This window comes from Gasterosteus aculeatus, chromosome 16 (assembly GCF_964276395.1).
Source record: "Gasterosteus aculeatus chromosome 16, fGasAcu3.hap1.1, whole genome shotgun sequence".
NCBI lineage: Eukaryota > Metazoa > Chordata > Actinopteri > Perciformes > Gasterosteidae > Gasterosteus > Gasterosteus aculeatus.
Genome location: NC_135704.1, coordinates 8,536,285 through 8,560,828, shown reverse-complemented (window position 1 = coordinate 8,560,828; position 24,544 = coordinate 8,536,285). Strand labels below are relative to the sequence as shown.

Here is a 24,544-nt window from a genome sequence, read left to right as displayed (position 1 = left end):
GTCACCCACACACAGACTCCTGGCAGACGGATTGGAACTGTGATTACACTGAGCCCAAAGAACACAAACACACACACACACACGTACACAGAGAGAGACACACATCACGCGATGCCCAGATTAAGCTCACACGTGTCTACAAACTGGCATAAATGGGGTTGAAGACTTGTAAAGACATCCTAAGCTCCGCCCGCAGTTTAACTCCTCCTGGACTGCGTTCAGCGGGGATACTACCGATTTCACCAAGCAGATCACGTAGGTCAAACATCACTACTTAAAGAATTGTTTACTGTTCCACGTGATTCATTGGGAGTGGTATGCTAATGTCCATAAGGCTCCCACTTCCTGCATGTGCTTCACAAAATGCATTTTGCTGTTGTTTCCTATGAAACCAGAAGTGTTGACAACAACTTTAGCAGCATGCATTGCTGTTGGGACACAACCATGTGGACAACGACTGAGGCCTATGTGGAAAAAACAAAAGCCTAACTTTGTTTGAACGGTCATTTAAATCTCACTTGAGTGTAACATTGGGTTTTAATCACAATCTTGGTGCCTCATTGGATGAGCCCCTGGAACCCCAGGAAAGATCACGGAATTGCTTACTTTAATTCTGGAATAATGTAGAATGGAAAATTCTTTTTTCAGTGCACACAAGTAATTAGTCATTTATTTAAAGGAATAAGTCTTACTGCTGTACAGTGTGGCATGACCACGAATGCTTTTTGATAGTAAGCATTCAAACGACCCGAGGGTTAAGAACCAACAACGTATACATATTACTGATACGCCGGTTCATGCTGTACAGTAATAAACTGTATATCCACACTGCACAACAGAAACAATAATGCTCGTTTATTTCCATGTCAGCATCAGCTGCTGTGGATGTGGTGCTATGGCCTCGGTTGGGGGAGGTGAATGAAGGACTGATGGAGTCAGAGATGAAAGAGAGAGCCCAAGTAATTCTGTCAGTAAGAGCCCTGCTGTCCTCTGTTCGGCATATGACCCTCATCGTCCCCTATCAATCAATCACCATAGTTCCCCATGCCCGAGCTGTGCTACGAACATCTGTGTGCCTTGGCTACAATCATTAATCTTGTGTGGTGTGGATGGGGGGTTGTAAGATCAAGCTATAAACTCCCCATCACCAGCCCTTGTGTTTCCACTCTCCTTCTACATGTGTGTCCAGCTCACTCCCTCTCCAAACACCATTAGTATTTAGTTTGTTGTCAATCTCGAGCGCACCCCCTCTCGTGTCGTCCTTTCTCTTGATGACTCCACCTCTCAATCAATCCTATCCAAAACCTCGCCCCTGCCTTTAAATGGGAAATCAATAAGTCAGTTTGTGAAAGTCGCCCTTACTCTCTCTCACTCACCCTTTTCCCCTTCTCACTCACACAGACACACACAGACACACAAGCACAGTCACATCTGTGCTTTTCCTCATGTCCCACCAACACTTACACACAACAACAAAGGGAATCCTTACAGTAAAGATTTGGAAAAGACAATGTACTGCAGGAGGACTGCAGGAATGACGGTATGTTGAAGTAAAACCAACAGCACAGGCAGGAGGACACAGGCAGAATTAAAGTGAGGACACATTTAAGAATATGTCCAATGAAAATGAATATAAAGCACGTAGGCTTTGGTTCCCATGGAAAAGCTCAGGGAAGTGAGGCGGTTGGCCAGATGCACAATCGTCCCACACAATCATTGAAGTCCTTTTTGAACACAACCACTTTTTTAAACACTCTAATTTGAATAAAAAGTATAACTTTAGACTTTGTCTGGTTTACCCGATACTATAGCAACTATAGCGTCTTCTTCACCTTGTTGGAGAAGAATATTCAATGAGTCGTATTGTTCAATGTTACTGATGACAGTTGGTTGTCATGTAGATTTAACCAATAGGAAGCCCTAGGCTGGTGAGCTGAGGACCAATAGGATGAGGCAGGGAATGTGGGATGGGGGGGTAGAATACGGAGTGAGCGGTGAAATACAGACGTCATCCTTAGTGCACAGTCTGTCTCACGCGCATTATTAACAAGTGACACAACAGAGAGATATACCTCCTCTCAGGGGTTTTCAAACAACATTCATTTTTAGTGAGACTTCTCGGCCTAGTTCCCCATCTCTGACAGTGGGAACCTTCTCTTCAACGTGAGACTATTTTTAAAGCTATGCGATAAATCATTTCAATTTAATTGAACCATTTAATGTTGTGTTCACTTGGTGTTTTTCAGACACCTTTAAGGTCTTCCAACCGAATCTTCTGCTCTCCAAAGAGCACTGCCCTCTAACAGTGGAAGCTACCTTAAGAGTCCTAAAAGGGGGATATGATGGGGTACTGCTGTAAATCCTGCCATAAAGTGAAAGGATGGAGACAGCTTTATCCAGCTAAGAGGTTGCACGGGAGGATTAGGGCCACGGGAGCCAGATAGGCAGCCGGGGTAGCGATGGTGTGACGTGACTTGATAAAAACTGAACGAGGAATGGAACAAGGTTTACAGTGAGGAGCAATGTCTGGACAAAAAGCCCAGTTTTATGTAAAGCTTCTCCCTACTGTGTCAATACTCAACGGCTGCTGTCTCAGTTGTGGGAGTCTGTGCACATGGGTGTGTGGTGATGAAACACAGAGGAGAATGAAATGTGTCCACAGGGAGCCCACATTGCGACACATTATTCTGATCAAATGGTCTCCGTACCTGGGTGAAAAGTCATGAATTGAATGAATATTCCAATACCTGCAAGGATTGAGCAGAATAAAAAAACATCGACCATGGCAAAGATACTTTTGAAATACACCTGAAACACTAAAGAGGTTGTATTTGCTCACAAAAAAAAGGCGAGGTGCAGGCGTGACACAGGGGACAGGGGAGCAACAGAAGCCCCTTGAAAGGTCGATGACAGATAAATAATTTAAAGGGGCTGTCAACGGCACTGCAAAGCAAATGTGCAACAAAAGAGAAGAGGCAGGACGGGACTAAAGCGCCATAAATTCTATACACGCCGTTCCAAGCAGGGAAAAGGTGTGAAGACAAACACTGAAAAAGAAGAATGAAGTCTAAGAGTGGGAAAAATTGAGTAAAAGGATGACAAATGAATGACAACGCTGCAGTTGATGAATGGCAGATAGTTGGGCAGAGGACAAGTAGACAAAAGGGTCTTTGACAAAGAGGGAAACTTCATAAGGTGGAAAACCATAAACCCCTCCGCCACCCATCCACACACACACACATACAAACACACTCCAGGCCAAACAACCTTGCAATGAGGTGCAGATAAGACCCTCATCTTCAGGTCAAGCTCTCCTCCATTGCTCTTCTAACAGGCTTTGTTCATTTGCCATTCTACCTGTTCCCACCAATAACCCCTCTGTCTCTCTTTCTCTGCACCTCCACGCTTCGTCCACAATCAAATCATTGCTTCAGGCGGGAGGAGGTGTGGGAGTCAGGACACTACTTGCTTTGCTCCCGCCCACTCACAAAATCGGATCCCCAAACACTGTAGGCCTCACATACTTTAAAGGGTGGCACATGCTTCTGCTTCTGCGTCTTTACGCACCGTTGTGTCTACGCACACGTTCCAATTCATGGTTCTAAAAGTCTTGCGTGTGTTGCAGAGCAATTCACCGCCAGAACAACAGGTGGAGTAACGTGTAATTTTGTTGAAGACGACCTAGAGAGTCACGTCTTTGTGTGTGGAAAGGAATTGGAATTGCGTTGGTTGGTTTATTTATTTATCATAGACTTTATTGCCCCGTGCATCGCCACTGCTGCTTTTCATCGCGGACACATTTGTCCTGTATTTTCCTCCACAACTTTGTTCCCCTCGACCAGCAAACAGATATTTGCGGAGATCTCCCCCCATGAATCAGAGGCCATCCGCGCGTCCTTATGGTCCGCCAATGATGGCTTGTATAAGTGGTCATATTTACGGATTTATTCCGACAAAAGTTCTCCAATCTGATCCGTTCGCAAACATTCTTTGTTTTAATAATGTCGGTATTGTGCTATGAAAGCGGAAATGTGAGACTCCGTAAAGGATGTAGTTAGCAGACCAATCGCAGCCTTGCGGGCTGCAGGAGGTTTGCGTAGCTTTTGACGCTAGTCTAGAAAAATGGATCGACGCACGCAAGGAGGTGTGAAAAGGGACGCAAGGGACACGCAAGGGGCTCTTGCGTCTGCGTGTCCTTACGTCTCTCTGAAAACGCATAAACTAGGCTTAAGCAGTTTATCCCGCGCAAGGAAAAGATCCTCAGGTGAGGCTGTTGCTAGGTGCCACTGGAATAATGATGTGAATGATAATCAGCCTCTTTGGCTTTCTAATGAAGGCTGTGAGAAGGACAACACAAACTCACTTGCATCCGTTTGAATGGATGCATTAAGTGCAATATTGCTTAAAAGCTATTTTATGGGTTTTTTCCACCCCCTCGAAAAACATTTTTAGGAGAAACAAAGAGCAATGAATAAAAAGATGTTTGAAAAAGTTTGTCATCCTACTGCCTTTGAAACATGAAAGAATTGCAATATTATCTTAACTTCTATTATGACCAAAAAGGGCAAATATATATATAAATACAATATATATACATACTGTATTTAATCCAGAAAGAACAAGTTTTTCATTTAAGAAAGTCACCAATGGTTGATTGGAAAAATGCAGAATGATGCATTTAGAGCTGACGGAATTAATGTATTATTTGATGGGTTTATTAGCAGAAAATGTATTGGTATCTACTTCAATGAGGTTTTGTAGATTCTATTATTTTTCAAGCAAAAATAGTAAATTCTCCGCTCCCCGGGTGCTTCTTTATCATTCATGATGGTAAATTGAATATCTTAAGGCTTGGACTCATAGTTGAATAAAACAAGCAATTTGGATCCGTCCCCCCGGCTCAGGGTAATTATAAAGTTTCCATTCACTTCTGTCATTTCATGGAGATAATAATAAATTAGTTTGTCAAAAAAGAACCAGGCAATTATTAGAATAAATATTTAACTAAATTACCAAACAAAATTAAAAAACAGAAAAAAAAAAAGATACATGAGATAAAAATGACTAGTTTTGGGAAATAACCTTATTCCAAAAAGTGAGATGAGAAGATCAATAACACTGCCGGTATAGTAAATATGAAGCTAATGTTAGAAACAGACATAGCTGCTTAAAACAGTTCTGAATCTGTCCACAGGTATCAAAATGAATGTACAGCACGTCTGAAGATCTCATTTCTTGCTTTTTACACCAAAACAAAAATATGCTTTAAAAGGTTTACAGCTGGTTCACTGAGTATTTGCGTAGCTGATATCGCTGTGAAAACAATCAACTCAACATTTTGGCTTGTAACGCATTACCTGACTTAACGATTATATATATTGTAATTTCCGAGGTCCTATTAGTCGCGTGTCACTGTATTACTTTATTACTGCTTCAAGTAATTCTCATCTAACTCTGTGTAAGAAAGCAAATTTCTCAAAACTATTTGGTTGAGACTACTCTAATTCTTCATTCTAAATTAAAAACAAAAGCCGCCGTGCACTCAAGCATGCAAACACGCGCCGCAAATTCACTCACACTCATCCATTGACAGAAACACTAGCCTGATTGAAACTGGAAGGATTAGGTAGGACCAGGTGCTCAAATGAATTGTTTGTACAACGCGCAGAGAAAATACAGTACGTCGCAGGATCTGACAGCGGCACATCATGCCGCACACGTCGCCGGGTTTTCCCTATTTAACCCTCCGTCTTCCCCCCCCTCTTCTGTCGGCTTTCGTCACCTACTTCCCTCCCCATGTGTGCCATGTTGTGGTGTTATTCTACAGTGCGTCTGTACGTACAGTATGTGTGCGTTTATGGCATTAAAAACTCAATGTTGGCGTGTCCATCTCCCCTCGCTGCTCTGCCGTGCTCTCCCGGAATCAGGACATGCTGTGATGGGCTGATGATGCCGATGACTCAGTAATGTGAGAATGTCACCGCCAGAGTCTGGGAACTAATACTGGTTTCTGTCTCTCTGCCAGTGATGCTCGCAATGTACTGAAGCTTTCTCAGCACACTTCACTTTTGCTGCTCTCAGTTTCTTTTTGATCTCGGTGTTTATTTCCACATGTCTGGTGTCTTTTAGCCAGGTGACAGGTGTGAAGGATTGATGTGGACGTGTGCAGTATATGAGGGATAGATCACGCAGCAATGCAACAGCTATCCATGCATTCAAACTCTCACTCACACTTCCTCACCGATAACAGATCAATGCTCCCTCACCGTCACGTATCATTCAGTAACCGCATTGATCAGGGATCAGGCGAATGCCCCAACACCACCTTAAATGTAGGAAACGCTGGCCTGTTTTCTTTGCTGGTGCTTTTCAACTCGACAGGAACAATTGCAGCTCTTTTCCGTGCTTTTTCAGTGTCCCTCCAGCCCCTTTAACACAAGACCTGTGAGCACACGTTCACACGAAGCTCCATGATGTAGTTACACTTCAGGGGGGGAAATATGCTGATTTTGTTTTGGATAAATTGATAGATTGTTACTTTTTCAATTTGTGGTGAAAAGGGTGTTTTTAATGATCTGTTTTTCAGATTTGTATCTGATACATCCGACCGCATTAGGTGGTTGATACGTCAATGTTTACTGTGTTGAGATGAGCTTTTGCTTTTCTACTAATTTCCCAACGTCGTCTCAGTCAAGCTGAGGATGTAGGAAAGAGACTGAGAAGAAGAGTACAGGAAGTCACATACGCATTTATCAGATCCCGATTGAAAAAGAAAAACATACATCGGCCTACACAGCTTTTGTTCACAAACCACCGGCTGAGTCTCATGGTTGTTTTTAAAATAGCAACGAAACTGAAATCGTCTCCGTGGCCACACATTTTTGTTTTTGTTTCTCAGCACTAAAACGATACCAATGGAATTCTCCCTTGGTAGGGGCACACAAGTTAAACACGGCCTTGTGACTTAGCCGCAATAAGAACTAGGGACGTAATATTAGATATTAAGAAAGACTACGACGGACACATTTAGCATTGGACTAGTGTGGCTTGTAGGTCTATGCGCTAAGTGCTGCCAGTTTGTCTGGGGAGCTTCATGTTACGCCTCCAGCCGCTGTCGTTTCAAGCAAAGGTGAGGAACGGGCAACTGGGGTCTGGTAAGGTCATTTCTTTCTATAACTATAACTATTCGCTCAGAAACCTCGAAAGGCTTCATACGTTCTACAGGTATGCAGCAATATTTCCCAACGTTTTTTCACGTTTCATGTAAAAGAAGTTCAGAATTCAAATGCCTTTAGCTCGAGGGGAGATTAGAAATTTTATTTGATCTGCTTTTCTATTCGTTTTTTTGTCCAACTCGAGTGATACCATCAAACAGCCCACTGACATTACTCTAAATATTATTGTCAAAATGGCACATTTGAACTCTGTGCTTTAAAAATGAAATGCAGAGCAACTAATTTCCCTGAAAGCCACTTTCTCTTCCTTTTTAAATATAGTTTCCAGTTTTTAGATTGATGTCACGCTCACGCAAATAACTGTATCAACATTTGCAATTCAACAGTGAAGAGAAAATAAAACCAGGTCTGTGAAGGGCTGTCATGGTAGCACCCTGCTCCTCTATTTCATACTAACATTTCGTTCATTCAATCACATCTTTCATTTTCACAACCCACTAACACTGAAGAGAAAACTGAAGTGGCAGATCCGGATCTTGGGCACAAGTGCAAAAGTCTGTTGCAAAGATGCATCAAGCTTTTTCTCCTTTAGTTGTGAAGACACTGACCGTTTTATATTCTGTAGGCTGTAAACACCACCAAGAACAAATACATGCCGGAGTTTAATGCGTTTGGTATGCAGTAGGTTATCAATAGCAGCCATTTCTGTTTTCTTTAGCCCCTTCCCTCTTTTCACTTGGTCACAATAAATCAAACATAACACATCACCCACTCATCAAATCATTCAACTAAGCACACCGGAGGAGAAATGAGACGGATTGCAATTGTGTAAAAGTCAGAATCCGTTTTCGTCACAGATCTGATCGAATCTGATGCATTAAAGGGAATCATTGCAGAGTTTATCTCATTGAGTACAGCTGATGCCGTGTTTAACTTGTGTGTCCACAGACTGGATACTGGATACGTACCGTTTGCTCTTCAGTCACACACACGTGGACCACGTTGCTGTGTTCACCAACTCCATGGTGCAGCCATGCACCAAGCTAACAGGACCGCTAACACATTGTAACTGAGGGATGGGATTTTTGTTCCAGTGTAGTGGACGGCGGTAGAGAGAAAGGAAAATACATGGGGGGGGGGGGGGGGGAGTGTTTGATTGGAGCGGAGGCCCGATGCAGCAACGGGGGGAGAAGTATACGGCTCTCTTGTGCTTCGTCGACGGGGAATAGAGGAGGACGAGGAGGCGTTTCCATGGGAGTGCTGCTGTGTTCTTCTCGAACGGACGCGTTCTCTTATCTCCTGCCTGGGGAGAAACAAACACTGGCCGCTCATATGTAGGGGAGTTTCCCTGGATCTGTTTGTGCTGCGCAGAGAAGCAACGCAGCCCTAATTGAATTTGTGGGAGAGAGAAAAGGGAAAAGTGCAGTACTTGCAGTAAGGACATACTGTCTGTGCCGATAGCGGGACTATGTGGACGTTATGTGCTGTGTCAAAGCAGGGTTTCATCTAATTAACATGAAAAAACATGTCCCGTTGAAGAAATATGTAGCACAATATTCATTTGTGTTGACAGGAACGTATCACAAAGTTTTCCTTCTGTATTTGTCTACCTGTCCCAAACTTTGTAAATTTGTAAAATTGTAAATAAAGTTTGTAGGCTGAATGCCTTTGTAGATATTACAAATACTTTTGACACTTTCTGAACTATCAGGGATACTGCGCTACATGTAGCGGACATGCTAGCAGTGTGGCTCTGTATCAGCCTACTGGTTGGTCAAGTAGCAAGTATTGAGGATGACTGACATTACATTTTGTGAAGGTATCTATCACCCAACCTGACAATGTTTTCCACTGCTAGTCCCCTCACTTTGTTTTGATTCAAAGCGTATTTTGTCTGTTGTGAACATTTCATTCATATCTCACAACCTGATACAAGGTCCTCAAAGGATTTAGAAAAAAAGGAATGGAAAAAATCTACGATTATTTTAGAACTAGACAATCTCCTTCTTCGGAGGAAAAACTAATGATTGAATCCAATTCTTTGGTTTATACCAACCCGCCAACCAATAACATTCCCTTGAGCCTTAGCTGTACTTTTTGTTTGGAGTTAATTAGTTCATTTTAGCTTGTTACCATATATAACGATATAGACAGATCTATATATATGCATATGGATGTAGGTATTGTTCTTGCTGACATTTTAAGTGAGTTCAATGCCCCCCTTGTGCCTTGGTACGGCCTCACAGAGCTGCCAGCATTACTGTAGGCTGGTTCTACTGTATCACTGGCCTTGTGATGCTAAGATGCAACATTTCCCACCCGGGGGTCAATAAAAGGGCATCTTGTTTCTTTCCTTTTCTTCATTTTGCTTGGACATGCTCAGCCGGGACTTTGGGTAATTGTCTTTTATTTAACGGAAAACCCAATCATCCTGTCCTCACTGTAGAGTCAAAACAAACAGCTGAATTAAACAGGGGCTTAATTGAATAGTCTTGTGGAAATGGAGAGTGATAGGGAGGGAGGCGGTGATTGAATAAGCAGGCCGAGTGAGGGAGCACACATTGGGATTTGTGCGGACAGGCCTGTAATTCAAGGGAAGGAAAGCACCTTAACCTAGATCAGTATCTATCACTCCGGGAGGAGAGGAGAGCTCAACACCCACATATTTGGGAGAGCAAAACCGAGGTCCCTGGAGAGAAGCGAGTCTACGAGGAGGAGGCGGAGAGGGGTGGAGGTGATGTTGAGATGCGTGATGTTGATTCCTCAGAGCTCTGACACCAGATGGGGTAAAAACAAAGGATGTGAAAGTAAGAGAGGGACAATAACAGACAGAGGGAGAAAGGAGATCAGCATGATGAGGCAGCGCCCTGGAGACACAGCCGCCAGAGAAGCAGAGTGAAAATTAAATTACACCGGAAGGGACAGTCAGGTCTGGATCTGCAGGAAACATTGCACATGGGGCTCTTTGTGAGCGTGTGCGTATATGAACGCATCTGTATTGGTATAAGCAGGTGCGTCGAGAGATCAAAAGGTGGAAATAACACAAGAAGAAGCAGTAAAGTAAGAGGTCATCATGTCAACAAGGGGCCTCATTGGCTGTGGCTGAGATTTCCATTATCCGATATGAGAGTCCAAGGACAGAGAATGTTGTGTGTTGTATAGATTGTAAAGCCCTCAAAGGCCAATTTGTGATATTGGGCTCTACCAAAGAGAATTCAAAAGATTTGAAAATAACAGGAAGTAAAGAGTAGGCATTCTGTACATCTGCCTTTTTCACATGACATTTTGACCCCATTGTCGTAGGAGAGGCACACATATTTTTGCAATGAATGATTGCTGTTTCGTTCAAAGCGAGGCGTGACCATGTGACAGCGAGCCAGCATTCTCCTCCACACCAGGACCCTAAAACCAAAGCATCCACATGGAATATGGAACATCTTTCCCCATAAAGGCTTCCAAACGATCTTGAAGAGGAAGAAGTGGCTATGATGAGAGACTCATTATTTAGCAAAGGTGGCTTGATCTGCACGACACGCCTTCGGGAAGTGGAGTCTGACAGCCACAAGTTGGAACATCTAAAGACCATCCTCAGTCAAAGGCCGCATCTGGCACTCGGCCGCGAGCCCATTTGTTCCTTCTGAAGTTGTACTTGTTTTTTTAAACGGGTAACACATCCATTGTATTTCTTTTTGTAGAGTGACAGAAATAAAGAGTGCATTTGCTGGGGACTATTTTCAGACATGCGTGAGTACGCATCTGGAGTGCTAGCGAGTAGTTGGGACAACAAGAAGGGAAATGTGCATTGACTCTGAATAAACTACGCCGCCCATTTTCACAGTAATGAAGAACACTGATTTGTTTTTAATAGTTTTCACGGGCAACAATGTAGATCTGTCACCCAGATGAACGAGGCTTTAGCTACACGTTTTTGGGGTGTTCTAAATCAGCTGACTTTCCATCTAGGCTCCACCCTCCCACTGTGTGTCACTAAGCTGTGATCAACCTGATAAGATATCAGGTTGATCACGGGGTGGGGCTGCTGAGGCTACATGAAGGAACAGCCCATCCACTTCAGTTGGGTCTCCCGACCTCTTCTCGGGGGTAAACTTTGGCGTCGGCAGTGTGACTGGTCTGGCGTGGCTGTTGCAGGGCCCAGCGAGGCTCAACTTGTTAAGTCGTGGCGGTTATAGACTTTTAGGTAAGTTTCGGGCAACGTTGCATCCAATTCTTACGGTAGGGTGTCTCATCTGTACTGCTTAGATGCACATGGGCCTCGTCCAGCTGTTTCATAGACGCCTCTTACTTTTGATTTGCAGCTAAAGCGGCGTCGTTGTGGTGCACCACCCTACGTCCCACCAGTGGCTCACCTGCTGAAGCGGGCCTCTAAACAGTGCGGGACCCCCCCCCACCACCACAGCTGTTCTGTCTGGGCTGTTTTTCTGTTTTGTGATTTAATCATTCATTTCTTTGTGTGTGTGTGTGTGTGTGTGTGTGTGTGTGTGTGTGTGTGTGTGTGTGTGTGTGTGTGTGTGTGTGTGTGTGTGTGGGCCTCCTGGCCGGTATTACATTGCTAATGGTTGTTATTTCTTGTTTTGATGTACAGGAGCTGTTGGTGCCACTGGTAGGAGTGACTGGCTGATCCCGGTGGTGGTTCCCTTCATTTTTTCGTTGCAGTGCACCTCGGTGTAAATAGTTTATGGTTTGTTTTGTTTTTCACGTGTGGTGGAACATTAGGCCCCTTCCCCCTCAGCAAGTCAACTCCGCCAGTGAGCCCTCAGTCTCAGCCCCCTCCTGTATGTTGCATCTCATGGTAACCTGAATGACTGAGAACCTGAGAAAGATTTTATTTGAACTTTGATCGCGACTGTATTTTAAGAAAATAAATTAATATTAAAATAAACTTGTATAATTTTGTTTATGGAATTGCGTCCAGTGCCTGTGTTGTACGAACCTGTGTCCTGTCATTGACCTCAGACTGGTGGTCCTTTTTTAATTCCTGGGGTGAAATTCCCAAGGTGGCGTTTAATAGTAAAATTCCAGATCTTCCCTCTTAGCATTGCCAGTAGTATATAGCCTCTACTTTTGCGCGTGCATGTGACCTTTGACCTCAGTCACATGCCAGAGGGCGTGCAAGAGGGAACTTTTGGGGGGTAGGAGGGGTGGGGGGGTGGGCATGTGACCGCCGCCATTTTGACCGGAAAAAATGCGTCATTGAACTTTTGGGGGGTAGGAGGGGTGTGGGGTGGGCATGTGACCGCCGCCATTTTGAAGTCATGCCCCGGAAATGCGTCATTTTACGAATGGATACGTAAACCATTTTTGACGATGATGTGCTTGGTTTTGATTGGAAATTTGCCATATCAGTGGGTGTTTTATGCGATGGGCGTTAGTTTTGACCGGAAACACGGGACTGTAGGAGGGGTTTCATCATATATATAGATGTGTTATTCACCTCCACCACCAACGCACTCATTTTGGCCTCATCCGCTGTTGCTGCTGCTGTTGCTGCTGTTGCTGGTTCCGCTACTATTGCTGTGCACACGGATTCTTTGCAAAATGCAGGCTGCATATTGCATGGAGCAGGCCGCAGAGACTGACATAGGTATGTCTACAGAAAATAGCCCATGCTATACAGATGTAGATGCTTCCCAGAGCCGGAAAAAGCGTGAGGGATGTCTTTCTAGAGAGCCGGCTGTAGAGCTAGAGCTGGAGGGTGTTTATGGGTACGTGTATAATGTTAAATACTATGATGGCACGGTCACTATGATTTCTAGAATCAAGGCCCAAGACAAGCTAGGAGGGGGTGTTGGTGAAACAGTTGATGATGAGGCTGCTGTGGGGGGTCGACATGGGTGTATGTCTGTAAAAGATTGGCAGCAGTTTCGATCAATTGTCTGCATAGATCTTGAACAATCAGGTTTTCTAGAATCTCTATACTCTGTTCAGTGGTATAGTACAACCGGGCCTAAAATACACCATCTCATGGCAGATCGGTACAACAGACGCCCTGACGATTTCATTTTTTTAAACGTTTGTGAAGACAGAGAGTATGTGGTAGCTCAAAGAGGCCGCCGAGGATGGAGAGAGCATCCGTACCCTCTTACCATTGAAGAGTTTAATATATGGTTCCCCCTCGTGTTCTTTGTTCAGTGGTGTGACTGGCCCGCTCTGCAAAAAGTGTTTAGTCAGATTGACAAATCTATCCAGAGAGACAGCGTCAGTAAGGCTTACGGGGCTGTTAGAAAACGTCTTGTTTACGACAATACACCGAGCGGTGTGCAACCTGGTATATCTACTACCATGTGTAGACCGAAAATAATTCACCCCTCAATCATCTAAAAGAATGACAGGTGGGTTATGCTAATGTTGTGTGTATATATATATATATATATATATATATATATATATATATATATATATATATATATATGTATATATATATTTCTGTCACTGATGTTAATTCATGCAGAATCATAAAAAAAGAAAAACATTTTTTGTTTAGTCTCTGAAATCTCAGGGACCCAGGGGGGATGGACCCCGCCCACTTCTCCTTCACCTCCAGCTCTGATGGTTCACACCCCGCCTCAGACTCCGCCTCCCGGACCGACGGCCACACAAGAAAAAGAAGAAGAAAAGAAGCTCTGTGAACCTCACGAGGTGTTTAAGGATACTGCACGGTTCCTAGAATACCTTAGAATCGGGGTGCTACATCTGTTGAACAAGGTCTGGGTTAAATATAATATAGAGATCTGCTACGGCTGTCAAACAAATAATCCCAGTCAGAAAAACCATCCGTGTTTATATCCATGTGACTGGTTCTACGAACTACACTTTGATCCGCTGATGAAAAGGCTCTGGAATGACAACTTCATATCCGCCATCCTCCTGTTTATGGATATGAATGACCTTCAGGTCGATGCAGACCGCATCCAGGGGGGTGCGGAAGTACTTCTTGACGAGCTGAAATCTGGAGGCAATGCGGCTGAAAGTATCCAGAAAATGTATGATACACTGATCGGGGAAGATGAACTCAAAATGAACCAACTGAAAAAGCTTGGCAGGTTGTGGGGAGAAGTATCAAACCCGTATGAAGCATGGGAGGTACCCGATGATGATGATGATGATGATGATGATGATGCGACAGACATTGATGCGTAAAAACAATCTAACATGCTAAAAACAAAAACAAAATGAAATCGAAAATGAATGAAGTTCTTGAGTGTTTTTATAACTGAAAATGTATTTTTGCTTTTGCAGTGGGGCGAAATACTACTATACTATCAATCTGCTTGTCACATGTTGTACAAGAGAAATAAAATATGTTGTAACGAATGAACTGTCGGGCATTTATACTTTGGTATTATCATGGAAGGGACTCTACAGAAGATTTATCTAGACCCAGCCCATCCGGGAGGGTTAGGCAGTGTGTCTAAACTTCGCAATGCGGTTGGAGAATGTACCGGGGTGACGCCGTCACTATCTAGTGTTAACGAATACCTACTAGCGCAAGACGTGTACACATTACACGCCAAGGCAGCCGTACATTTCCCGAGGAATAGGGTTTTGGTCAGCGGCATTGACAAACAGTTTCAGGCTGATCTAGTTGATATGGGTGAATATGCTGAGGAAAATGATACTGTGCGGTATTTACTGACGTGTATCGATGTATTTTCCAAATATGCGTGGGTTAGATGTCTTTCTAACAAATCGGGCCTCACAGTCACAAAAGCCTTTAAAGACATTCTGAGTGACGGACGCATACCTGTGAAACTTCAAACAGATGAAGGTACAGAGTTTTATAACAAACACTTTCAGCGGTTAATGTCACAGTATAAAATTACGCATTTTTCAACATCGAACGAGACCAAGGCCAGCGTGGTGGAGCGCTTTAACAGGACTTTTAAAACCCGCATGTGGAGATATTTAACATCCGTTAATTCACGAAGATATGTGGATGTAGTACAGGAGCTTGTCGAGGCCTATAATAACTCACACCACAGGTCCATAAAGATGCAGCCATCAGCAGTCAATAAAGACAATGAGAAGACGGTCTTCATCCAACTGTACAAGTTGTACCCTCAGAAGCCAGTATGCTTTAAATTTAACAAGGGCGACACCGTGAGAATATCAAAACTCCGCGGGGGATTTAGGAAGGGTTATAAACAAACATTCACCGATGAGCATTTTACAATATCAAGGTGTATAGCCAGAGATCCTCCGGTTTATAAACTAACTGATTGTGCAGGGGAATTGTTGAAAGGTACGTTTTACGAACCGGAGTTACAAAAAGTAATTATAGGTAAAAACAAGATGTTTAAAATAGAAAAAATTATGGATAGAAAAATCTCCAGAGGCAAGAAGCAGGTCTTTGTGAAATGGTTGGGATGGCCCGAGAAGTTTAACTCCTGGGTCTCAGAAAAAGACATAACGGATGCTTGATAAAAGACACATGCATGCATCTTGAGAGTTCACTCTTAAACCGGCCACCATAGGACACGGCACGATGACCCAGAATGGTTTTTATGTTACACTACCTAGTAACGCGTCTGCTCAGGTTTATCCTAAAAATCAGATATGGAACTACAGGACAAAATTAGCCAAGGCCATTGTTCTGAGCGAACCACATGAGGTGGGGTTGGTAGAATTCCAGTATCCGAGAGTGTGGTACAGTTTTCCGAAAACAGATGCGGTTGTAAAAGTGTACAATGGTAAAAATAGGGTTAAATCGGCCTTTACTATGGACATTGGGGTTTATGAGTCTATACAGGCTATTGTTAAAGCGTTTAATGCTCGAATCAGCACTAACACGCAGCTGGAGGGGGTATCTATGCATTATAGTAGTGTTAAAAACCGCGTATACTTTCTGGGGTCAACAGAGGATTCAACTATAACCTTTGTAGGACGGCTCGCGACAATATTGGGGTTTAAAGATGGGGAGGCTTTTCCCCTACCGACTACTGACAGATCCCACATCACCCCCTATCCCGCCGATATACATGCAGGTTGTTACACATTTTACATATATAGCGATATTGTCGACTATCAATTAGTGGGGGACAGCCATGTACCTCTTCTAAGATGTATAAATGTGGCTGCCGAACAACGACGCATACCCACTCTGACTTACGACAGGCCGCAATACACATCTCTCTCCAAAAACGTTATTGATGATATTGAGATATCCATAAAAAACGATCAGAACGGATACATACCCTTTTTATACGGAAAGGTCATAGCGAAGCTACATTTCAGACCTATAAAACAGCGTTTCTAAAAAGAAGAAAACAAGTGGAAGATGAGGAATAGCCACTACACACACGACGACGGCCGATATATGGCATATTATATGAACCAAGCCGGCGGAGAACTACCGGGATTTATAGGATCTCAGACACAATATGGCAATGGTTTGGGGGGTATATTTCGGGGGCTGCTCAGGATGGCCCTTCCTCTTTTAAAACGGGGGTTCAGCCTGGCTAAACCACATTTGAAAACAGCCGCTACTAACATCATCGGAGACGTTGTATCAAATATAGCCAAAGGACCGTTCTCTGGGGCTCAACAACAACCAGAGCAGCAGCAGGGTCACGGCATGCTAATACACACCCGCAGGGCTTTGAAAAGACCCCCCACAGGCAGGGGCGGTGCGGGGCCAGGGACCAAAAAATGTAAAAGGGATGGTAGGAACAAGGCGGGAGTCAAAAAGAAATCTGGCACAGCCCGAAGAGGTTCTCAGATAAAACGCGCCCGGATTTTGGCTAAAGACATATTTTAGAGGTAGAAACTATGGCGCTCATCCATAATCAGTCGGCGGAGTGTGTAAAGTCTGAACTGGATCTCTTTACTGTTCCTTATACACAAACGTCCATAGAGAAATATTCCTTCATCGAGATCCCGCCAGTCTCATCCATTACAGACAGAGGCCCTTTGGAGTTTCATATTTCGGCCAGCGGGGAAGATTACCTGGATCTGAACGATACCTTTCTGTATATGCGTGTAAAGATAACTAATGCGGATGGGTCCAATTTAGCAGCCGATGCTGATGTCGGCTTCATAAATTACCCCGGATGTACCTTATTCTCCCAGGTTGATATCATGCTAGGGGACAGGCTCATTTCACAATCTTCAAACACCTACCCATACCGAGGCATAATCGAATGTTTGCTTAATTACGGGAAAGACACCCTGGAGACGCAGTTTAGTACAGCTCTGTTTAGTAAAGACACCGCGCAGCATATGGACGAGACGTCTATTAAAGGGGACAACGAGGGGCTGGCCGCGCGAGGAGGACACACCGTTGAAAGCCGTATAGTGGAGTTAATTGTACCAATACATGCCGATTTGTTTTTTCAAGAGAAGCTGTTGCTTAACGGCGTTGATATTTCCTTGAAATTTATACGGTCAAAAGACGAATTCTCTCTGATGGCGGCTGCAGCGGCTCAATACAAGGTCAAGATAGTCGCCGCTAGTGTATTTGTAAAAAAGGTCTCCGTAGCTCCGACGGTCCGACTGGCGCACAGCAGGGCTCTTCAACACACAAACGCCAAGTATGCCATCGACAGAGTAGCGCTGAAAACATTCTCCATTCCGGCGGGGACCCGAGTCTGCAACCAGGAGAATCTATTCATGGGACAGATCCCTAAGTTTATTGTTTTAGGGTTTGTTGACAACGAAGGATACACGGGTAGTTATACACGGAATCCCTTTAATTTCCAACACTATGACACCGAGTTTTTAAGCATTTACGCTGATGGCCACGCATATCCAGCGAGACCGCTACAGCCACTCTTCCAGAGCGGCCAGTACGTGAGAGAATATTACCACCTGATTCAAACAACAGGTCGACATTTAAAAGACAGATCGCTGGCTGTAACACGGAGTGACTTTGGTCACGGTTACTCGCTGTTCTGTTTTAATCTGGAGCCTGACGACGGGCAGTCGGGGAACGTGTCACTAATCAAGACGGGGAATGTGCGCCTGGAGGTCCGCTTCAGAACGGCCCTTCCTCGTACCATAAATATCATATGTTATTCTGTTTTTGACTCCGTTATCGAGATATCAAACCAACGACAAGTCTTGGTGGATAACTTTTAAACACCATGAACACCATAGAGTTGACGAGTATTGTTCGAAAACGGGTTGTTAGGGGGGTCGATTTTATGGGCGTGTTAGCGTGTGACCAGCTGCCTATGAAGGCTTTGCGCAAGTATCCGGTGATGACTATTGTAAATACGCACCCGTCCAGCAGCCCCGGAGAGCATTGGTTGGCGATTTATATCACAAAATACAAGCATGGCTTTTTCTTTGACAGTTTTGGAAACCCTCCTGATTATGAACAGTTTCCAAAAGAAATAGTTAATTTTCTCAATTATAACTGTACGACTATGTCTTATTCTAGGAAACAGGTTCAAAATAATTTTACTACAACCTGTGGCCAACATTGTGTGTTTTTTCTATGTTATATACAAAAAGGCTGGTCTTATTCACGAGTTTTAACTTTGTACGGACCTAATCTAGTCAATAATGATGCGATGGTCTGTCGTTTTGTTAACAAAATCCAACCCTCAGGGTGTTGTGAGGATGCTTTTACGTGTGTACAATGTGTGATCTAATGATAAACTATCCTGTGACGTTTTATGAATAAAATATATAAAGACAACTTTCAGCAGTGAACACCAATTTTATTTTCCATCCACAAAGAACAGACTAACAGATAATACAAAAGCATTACAAACACGTGTAAAGTTAAAAAACAAAATAATAATAATACAAAATAAAATAAAAATAATATGCATCCAGTACAAGCTTAAAAATAAAAAAGACATGTGTCACACAGTAATAGCCAAACAAATCTTAAAAATCTTCCCACGAATCATCACTCCTAAAAAATTTGGTCTTTAGGGATTTAGGTGTCTTAAAGGGGGTGCTGTCTATAGATCGGCTGGTCCTAGTTTTTGTTTTGAATGACCCCGAAACATTAAAACCCCCGTCATAAACTGCATCACCACCCTTATATTCAGCAATAGACCTCCTAACCTGCGTGTTGGGGATAGCGGATAGGGGGATATTTAAATCAGCTAGCGTTTTTAAAAATATCTTCCAACCGATAGGTCTAGATTCGTCTAAAACATTATACGAGGACGTGACACTTTTCACCAGATCATACAGATGGGTGCCTTTGATCGTTTGATTGTTGACAACGATCTCCCCTCGGTCTGTCCAGGATATGTCGTTTTTTGCGTGGTTCAAAGCATCCAAAATATATTCGGCATGTTTTTTACTTTTTTTAGGTATGTGCCTGATCACATTGCCTAAAATCACATCTTTTCCTGGTACGTCATCTGCTGAAACGACAGGATTTGAGCCCGAGTCACTTTCACCGGAGGGTAGTGGTAAAGGCAACGCCCCCTTCTCACGCTCTCCCTGTCTCACCACAGCCAAGTATCTTTGTAAAATAACGGAATATTTTTTGGCTTTTTCGTACATGTCTGTATCAGGTTGATTCAACACGTCAATCATAGCTCTATCAAGCTCATTTTGCACCGCCTGTCTTATAGACTCTCGTTGATCCTGCTGCTTATAATGAGGCTGCTGCTTTACCAGGCCAAGCTGATGCTGGGGGACCAGAAACATTTTTTGGGTGTGCTCCATTTTTAGCCCCTCCTATTGACAAGACTAATTATAAACGGAATAGCAGCCCCTAATAACGGTAATAAAAAGCCCCCCGACTGGTTGAGGGTCTTTTTCTTCTTGGTCCGTTTAACTTTTTTATCCGCCACCAGCCGGATAATCTTCTTCTTCTTCTTTAAGAGGGCGAATTGTTTGTCGGTCAAAGGAATGTTACCTCTCAATACATTGAGTGCGATCTCACACAGAGAGTCGATAAAATCCGTGCTGGCGTTATTAACAATGACACGTCGCACACGCGGCGTAGATTTATATATCAACTCCAACAATGACAAATTCCTCTGCATGCGTGATGACATTTTAGCGTTATTAACGCCTGTTTGTTTTTTTGGGGATATACACAACCTGTTGGTCCGATAGCAAAGCCGTTCTGAGTCTTAAATGTTCGGGGGTCAACGCTTTATAATCTATGAGAAGATAGCCATATGATTGTTGGGTCGCATCATTAAAGGCCTCTAAAAAATATTTAGTATTACCCGGAAACATCTGTCTGGCCAGTAGTGTGATTTGATATTTATCCCTAGGGTTTTTAAACAGAATGAGATAGTTGGTGTTTAAACTAATAGTGCGACTAGATTTACCCTGAATAAATAAATTTTGTACTAAATATATACAGCTGAGATTTCTATGATGTACATATTTGGTAAAAACATTTTGAACTTCTATATTATTCCCGGCATCATTCATTAAATCGTCTATAATGAGTAGATTGTTTTTGGCAGGAGGTAGTAAAACATCATCGCACAGAGACTCTGGTAAGCCCTCTACAAAGTTAATGTCTCTGGTTTTAAGCAGTTGATCATATAAAGGCTGCCAGCATGAATAAATGTAGACGACATTGTCAATACGATGTGAAATAACCCTCTCAGCATTTGCAATAATATCCTTGACAAAAAAAGTCTTTCCACAGTTTGAAGGCCCACTCACTACCAAACTAAAGGGGTGTTGTAGTCGTGCATCAAATCCCTGATCGCTGTTAGTATCCATAAGGAAGGGTCGTATAGTCAGACAACACCCTCCGCTTATTGTACACCACTCTGACTTGCTTAAAAACTGTCTCGTTTTTAAGATGGAACTTCTTTTTATCACGCCTGATAGTTTCAGACACTGTGGTCAAAGTGTGTGTGTTGTGATTGGTTACATAAGCCTGTACGAGACCAATCAGTGACTGGGGGGTGACGACGGAGGCGTTTCTAGCGTTTAATGTGACGCCTTTACATTTGACAGCTGTTTTACCCTGTACCGTGTTATAGGCATAGCATTTGGGTCCTCCTGATACAAACTCTGTGATGTAGTCTTCACTAGGCAGCCCGCATATGTCTCCGCTGTTTAACTCATCAGTCAGGTCACCAAGATATGCCCCCAGGGGCGGCACCCAGTCGCTCCCTCTCGATGTAAAGACAATGCTGTCTGTGTCACAGTACAAGACCCTCTCCTGCAGTTTGTCTAACAAGTCGTAGAGCATCAATCTGGCATGGGCAGTTGTCAGGGCTCCTATAAAGACGTTTACGTCTTTTATACGGGAACCGCGGGCGTCTGCATGTCGCCACTGTACCAAAGCCACGTCATCTGAGATAAAACAGAATTGTCGCACATCAAAGTGGTCACTAAACATCAATTGTGTGAACCGAGCCGGATCTGTGATCAGCTCGCATGCAGGCATATTATTGCGCATACTAAAACGGCCCCACAAAGAGTTTAGGAGGAGTTTGTTGCAGCTTCTCATGGCTTTGTTGACCCTGATTTTGTCAGGGTTTAATTGAATGCCTTCCTTTTCAAAATAGTCTTTGACATATTTCTCCTTGTCGTCGGGGGTTTTAACATGGCCAGGGTAGCCTGACGCTTCCTGTTTACACTTCATGAATGTCTTCACATACCCGCTGAACAATGTGTCTGTTTTGTTGGGGAAATGCCAAACTTCATCAATGGACACAAGCCTGTATCCCTTTTCCACAGCCTTCTGCAGTTCAATTGACACCCAGACCCCCGCCAGCAGTCTGTCTCTGTCTCCGTGAGTGCACTCGCCACTCTGATTCAAATCCTCAGCACATTTGCCACACAATGGGAACATGAGTTTGTCATGACATCTGTATGGTAGGACCGGGTGAAACAGCCCTCTGGGCGGTAGCACTGTGCACTTTATGAGTCCAAAATACTTGTCAATAGACTCAAAATCCTTCAGGATAACCTGAGGATGTCCAACTGGATACTGCTTTTTAGCCTGAACCGTCGGATAAAGACTGGTGAAGTCGTAGTACCTGATTTTTTCATCAGCACCGATCTTGTGGTACAGCTTCATAGCGTTTGTACGTCCCCCAAAGAGGGCCTTTCTAGGCTCTAGACGCTCACGCTTTTTGTAAGTAACCATAAATGCCTGTACAGCCCCGCTCGTCCGTTTTAACGACGACCACTCACACTCCCACATCACTACAACTCGCAGCCCGTGTTGTTTTTGTAGAGAATATATTTTGTCCATGAACACCCTGTATTGTCTACCGTAGGTGATTTTTGTAACAGGGTTCATGTCGCTCTGGACGTGGCATTTGACACATCCGTGGAAAAAACATCCCGCAAATTCATAGCAAGTGTTTGTTACAGAGTTATAGCCATCCACATAGAACGGCTCAAAAAGCTGTTCACCGTGATTGAGAGCATGTTTAATCTCAATATTCTCTGTGAGGGCCACATATTCAAGCCATTGCATCGATACATCAGAATACGTCTTATTCTGAGCAGTGTATGCCCCCTCAAACGTTAGAGCAACTGTGTCCTTTGGGAGAAACAGGGTTTTGAACACCCCCATGCAGCTGGATGCTAGGGTGGTAAATGAGAAGGGGTCAAGTTCCGTGCACTCTATGAATGTCTCACGATAGATGCTGCAGGCTTTTCGCAACACTTCTACATCGTTAACACAGTAGCGTCCGATTTCTTTTTGGAAGTCAAATGTTCCTCCTGAAACGGTATTATACCATTCCATGAATCTCGCTTTATCGCTATCACTCATATCGTCAAAGCCGTAGTAGGACGGATCAGGATATTTACCGACATAATACTCATGCTCCCGGGTGTTGAACTTGTGGGGAAAATAGCCTTTCTCGACATCACTGAACCCTAGGGCAGCGGGGGTTTTTGACAATCGCATGGGAAGGAAACTGAATGAGTCAATCCATCTCTGCCGGTATGACCTGTCATACATCAGTATCACCCGACTCCCTCTCATGGTGACTTGCGGAGTGATCTTTTGTTTGACAAAATATTCCAACAGAATATAGTTGTCAAAGCCGGATGCGTTGTGGGCGATAAACGTGTAGCCTTTGTATCTAGGTCTTCTGTAATACTTCACAAAGGTGTCCACACAATTCAAAGTACTGAAACAAAACTTTTTTCCCTCTAAATCCATAGCACATACATAATTTGCCTCGTGTTTTCCGTTATGAAACCTTGTCTCAAAGTCAAATAATATGTAGGTTGTTTGCGGCTCTTTCTTTTCAAGAGGCTGAATAAAACACTCATGTTTATCATTGCTCTCCAACTGTTGCTCACCACAGTGGACGCAGACTTTTGGCGCGCATTTGTGCGCTTTTTGTCCTGCTTTGTATGTTTTTCCACATGCCTCACAGTATTTCATAGCATCACAGGGGATGAGGGCATGGACGCTTTCTGGCCGCTTGTGCTGATCAAAACAATATTTCGACTTACATATGCGTTTACAATCACCGCATTTCTGTGTTTTACCCAGCTGTGTACGACACTCTAATGTAAAACACACATTACACAGCTGTTCACAGCTGTGGTATAATCGATGTTCATAGGCTTGGTAGCAATACTGGCATACTTGTTTTGCCCCAAAAAAGCCTTGCTGGTTTTCAATCAGGTGATAATGGTCATTGTGTAGATATAACCAGACTGTCCGGGGATGAGGCGCATCGTGGGTTTGGAAACACTGAAGTCGTTTACGACCTGCTGCTGCATGGTGGAAGATTATGATTTTCACACCCAGATGTCTTTCGAAAGCATCTACATCGGAGAATGAGACCTTGTGCATTGGTCCAAAACCCAACGATCTATGTAGTTGAGTTGCAAATCTCACTTTATCTTGCAGGGACATGTCTGGATGATTAAAATGTGCTAAACAGAGCGAAAAGCACAGGTTATTATCAGTATTGTCAGGGGTGTGCAGAAACCGACCCTTCTTTGATAATATCACATCATATGGGACATTTGCTAATTTTAGATAACCCCCACCGTTTCTGTTTTTAGCTACGGTGATCACTAATTCCAATTCATCATCCGTTATAGTCTCATCATTGCTCTGTATCACTTGTGCAATTTGCTCCATAAACAAGTCAGAGTTGTACGACTCGTTTACGCGTAGAACAGCTTGTATGTCACTAGCCAATGAAGGTCCCCGTAACAAAACGTTCAGCACACTACCAGCCGGAGAGGCCTCTACAGCTCTATCAATTACACCCGCCACTATTTCTCTGACCATGTAGGGGATTTGCTCGAGGTCAGTAAGATCCACGTTTCTGAAATCAACCCCTTGTCTAAGCTCAAATGCATTGAATGAAGGCATCTCTCTCATGGTGACTGTCCTTCCCTCTATGCCTGAGGAGGTCTCACCCCCCCTCATTATCTCCCCTCCTCCTGTTAGTGTATCATCATGCCCCCCTTCTGTTCGG

General features: G+C 43.6%; 3 protein-coding genes and 1 long non-coding RNA gene across 5 annotated transcripts in view; 2 read left to right on the top strand and 2 right to left on the bottom strand.

Moving 5' to 3' along the window:
• Positions 1 to 24,544, bottom strand: part of nalf1b (NALCN channel auxiliary factor 1b) — a 128,987-nt gene that overhangs the window by 98,290 nt on the left and 6,153 nt on the right. The gene's annotated exons all lie outside the window — the stretch shown is intronic.
• On the top strand, positions 7,046 to 12,098 carry LOC144388746 (uncharacterized). Its single transcript, XR_013452971.1, has 2 exons — positions 7,046 to 11,373; positions 11,492 to 12,098. It is a non-coding gene; the product is annotated as an uncharacterized LOC144388746 (long non-coding RNA).
• LOC144388744 (uncharacterized protein F54H12.2-like) lies at positions 12,392 to 18,834 on the top strand. 2 transcript variants are annotated; one of them, XM_078090284.1, is made up of 2 exons: positions 12,392 to 12,777; positions 13,678 to 18,834. In XM_078090284.1, the coding sequence occupies exon 2, from the start codon at positions 16,962 to 16,964 to the stop codon at positions 18,267 to 18,269; it is 1,308 nt and encodes a 435-aa protein (XP_077946410.1). In that variant the 5' UTR covers positions 12,392 to 12,777; positions 13,678 to 16,961; the 3' UTR covers positions 18,270 to 18,834. The 2 variants fall into 2 exon arrangements, with proteins under 2 accessions (XP_077946410.1, XP_077946409.1); XM_078090283.1 differs by having other exon boundaries at positions 12,392 to 13,525.
• On the bottom strand, positions 18,836 to 24,544 carry LOC144388743 (uncharacterized). Its single transcript, XM_078090282.1, has one exon. The coding sequence runs from the start codon at positions 24,493 to 24,495 to the stop codon at positions 20,839 to 20,841; it is 3,657 nt and encodes a 1,218-aa protein (XP_077946408.1). The 5' UTR covers positions 24,496 to 24,544; the 3' UTR covers positions 18,836 to 20,838.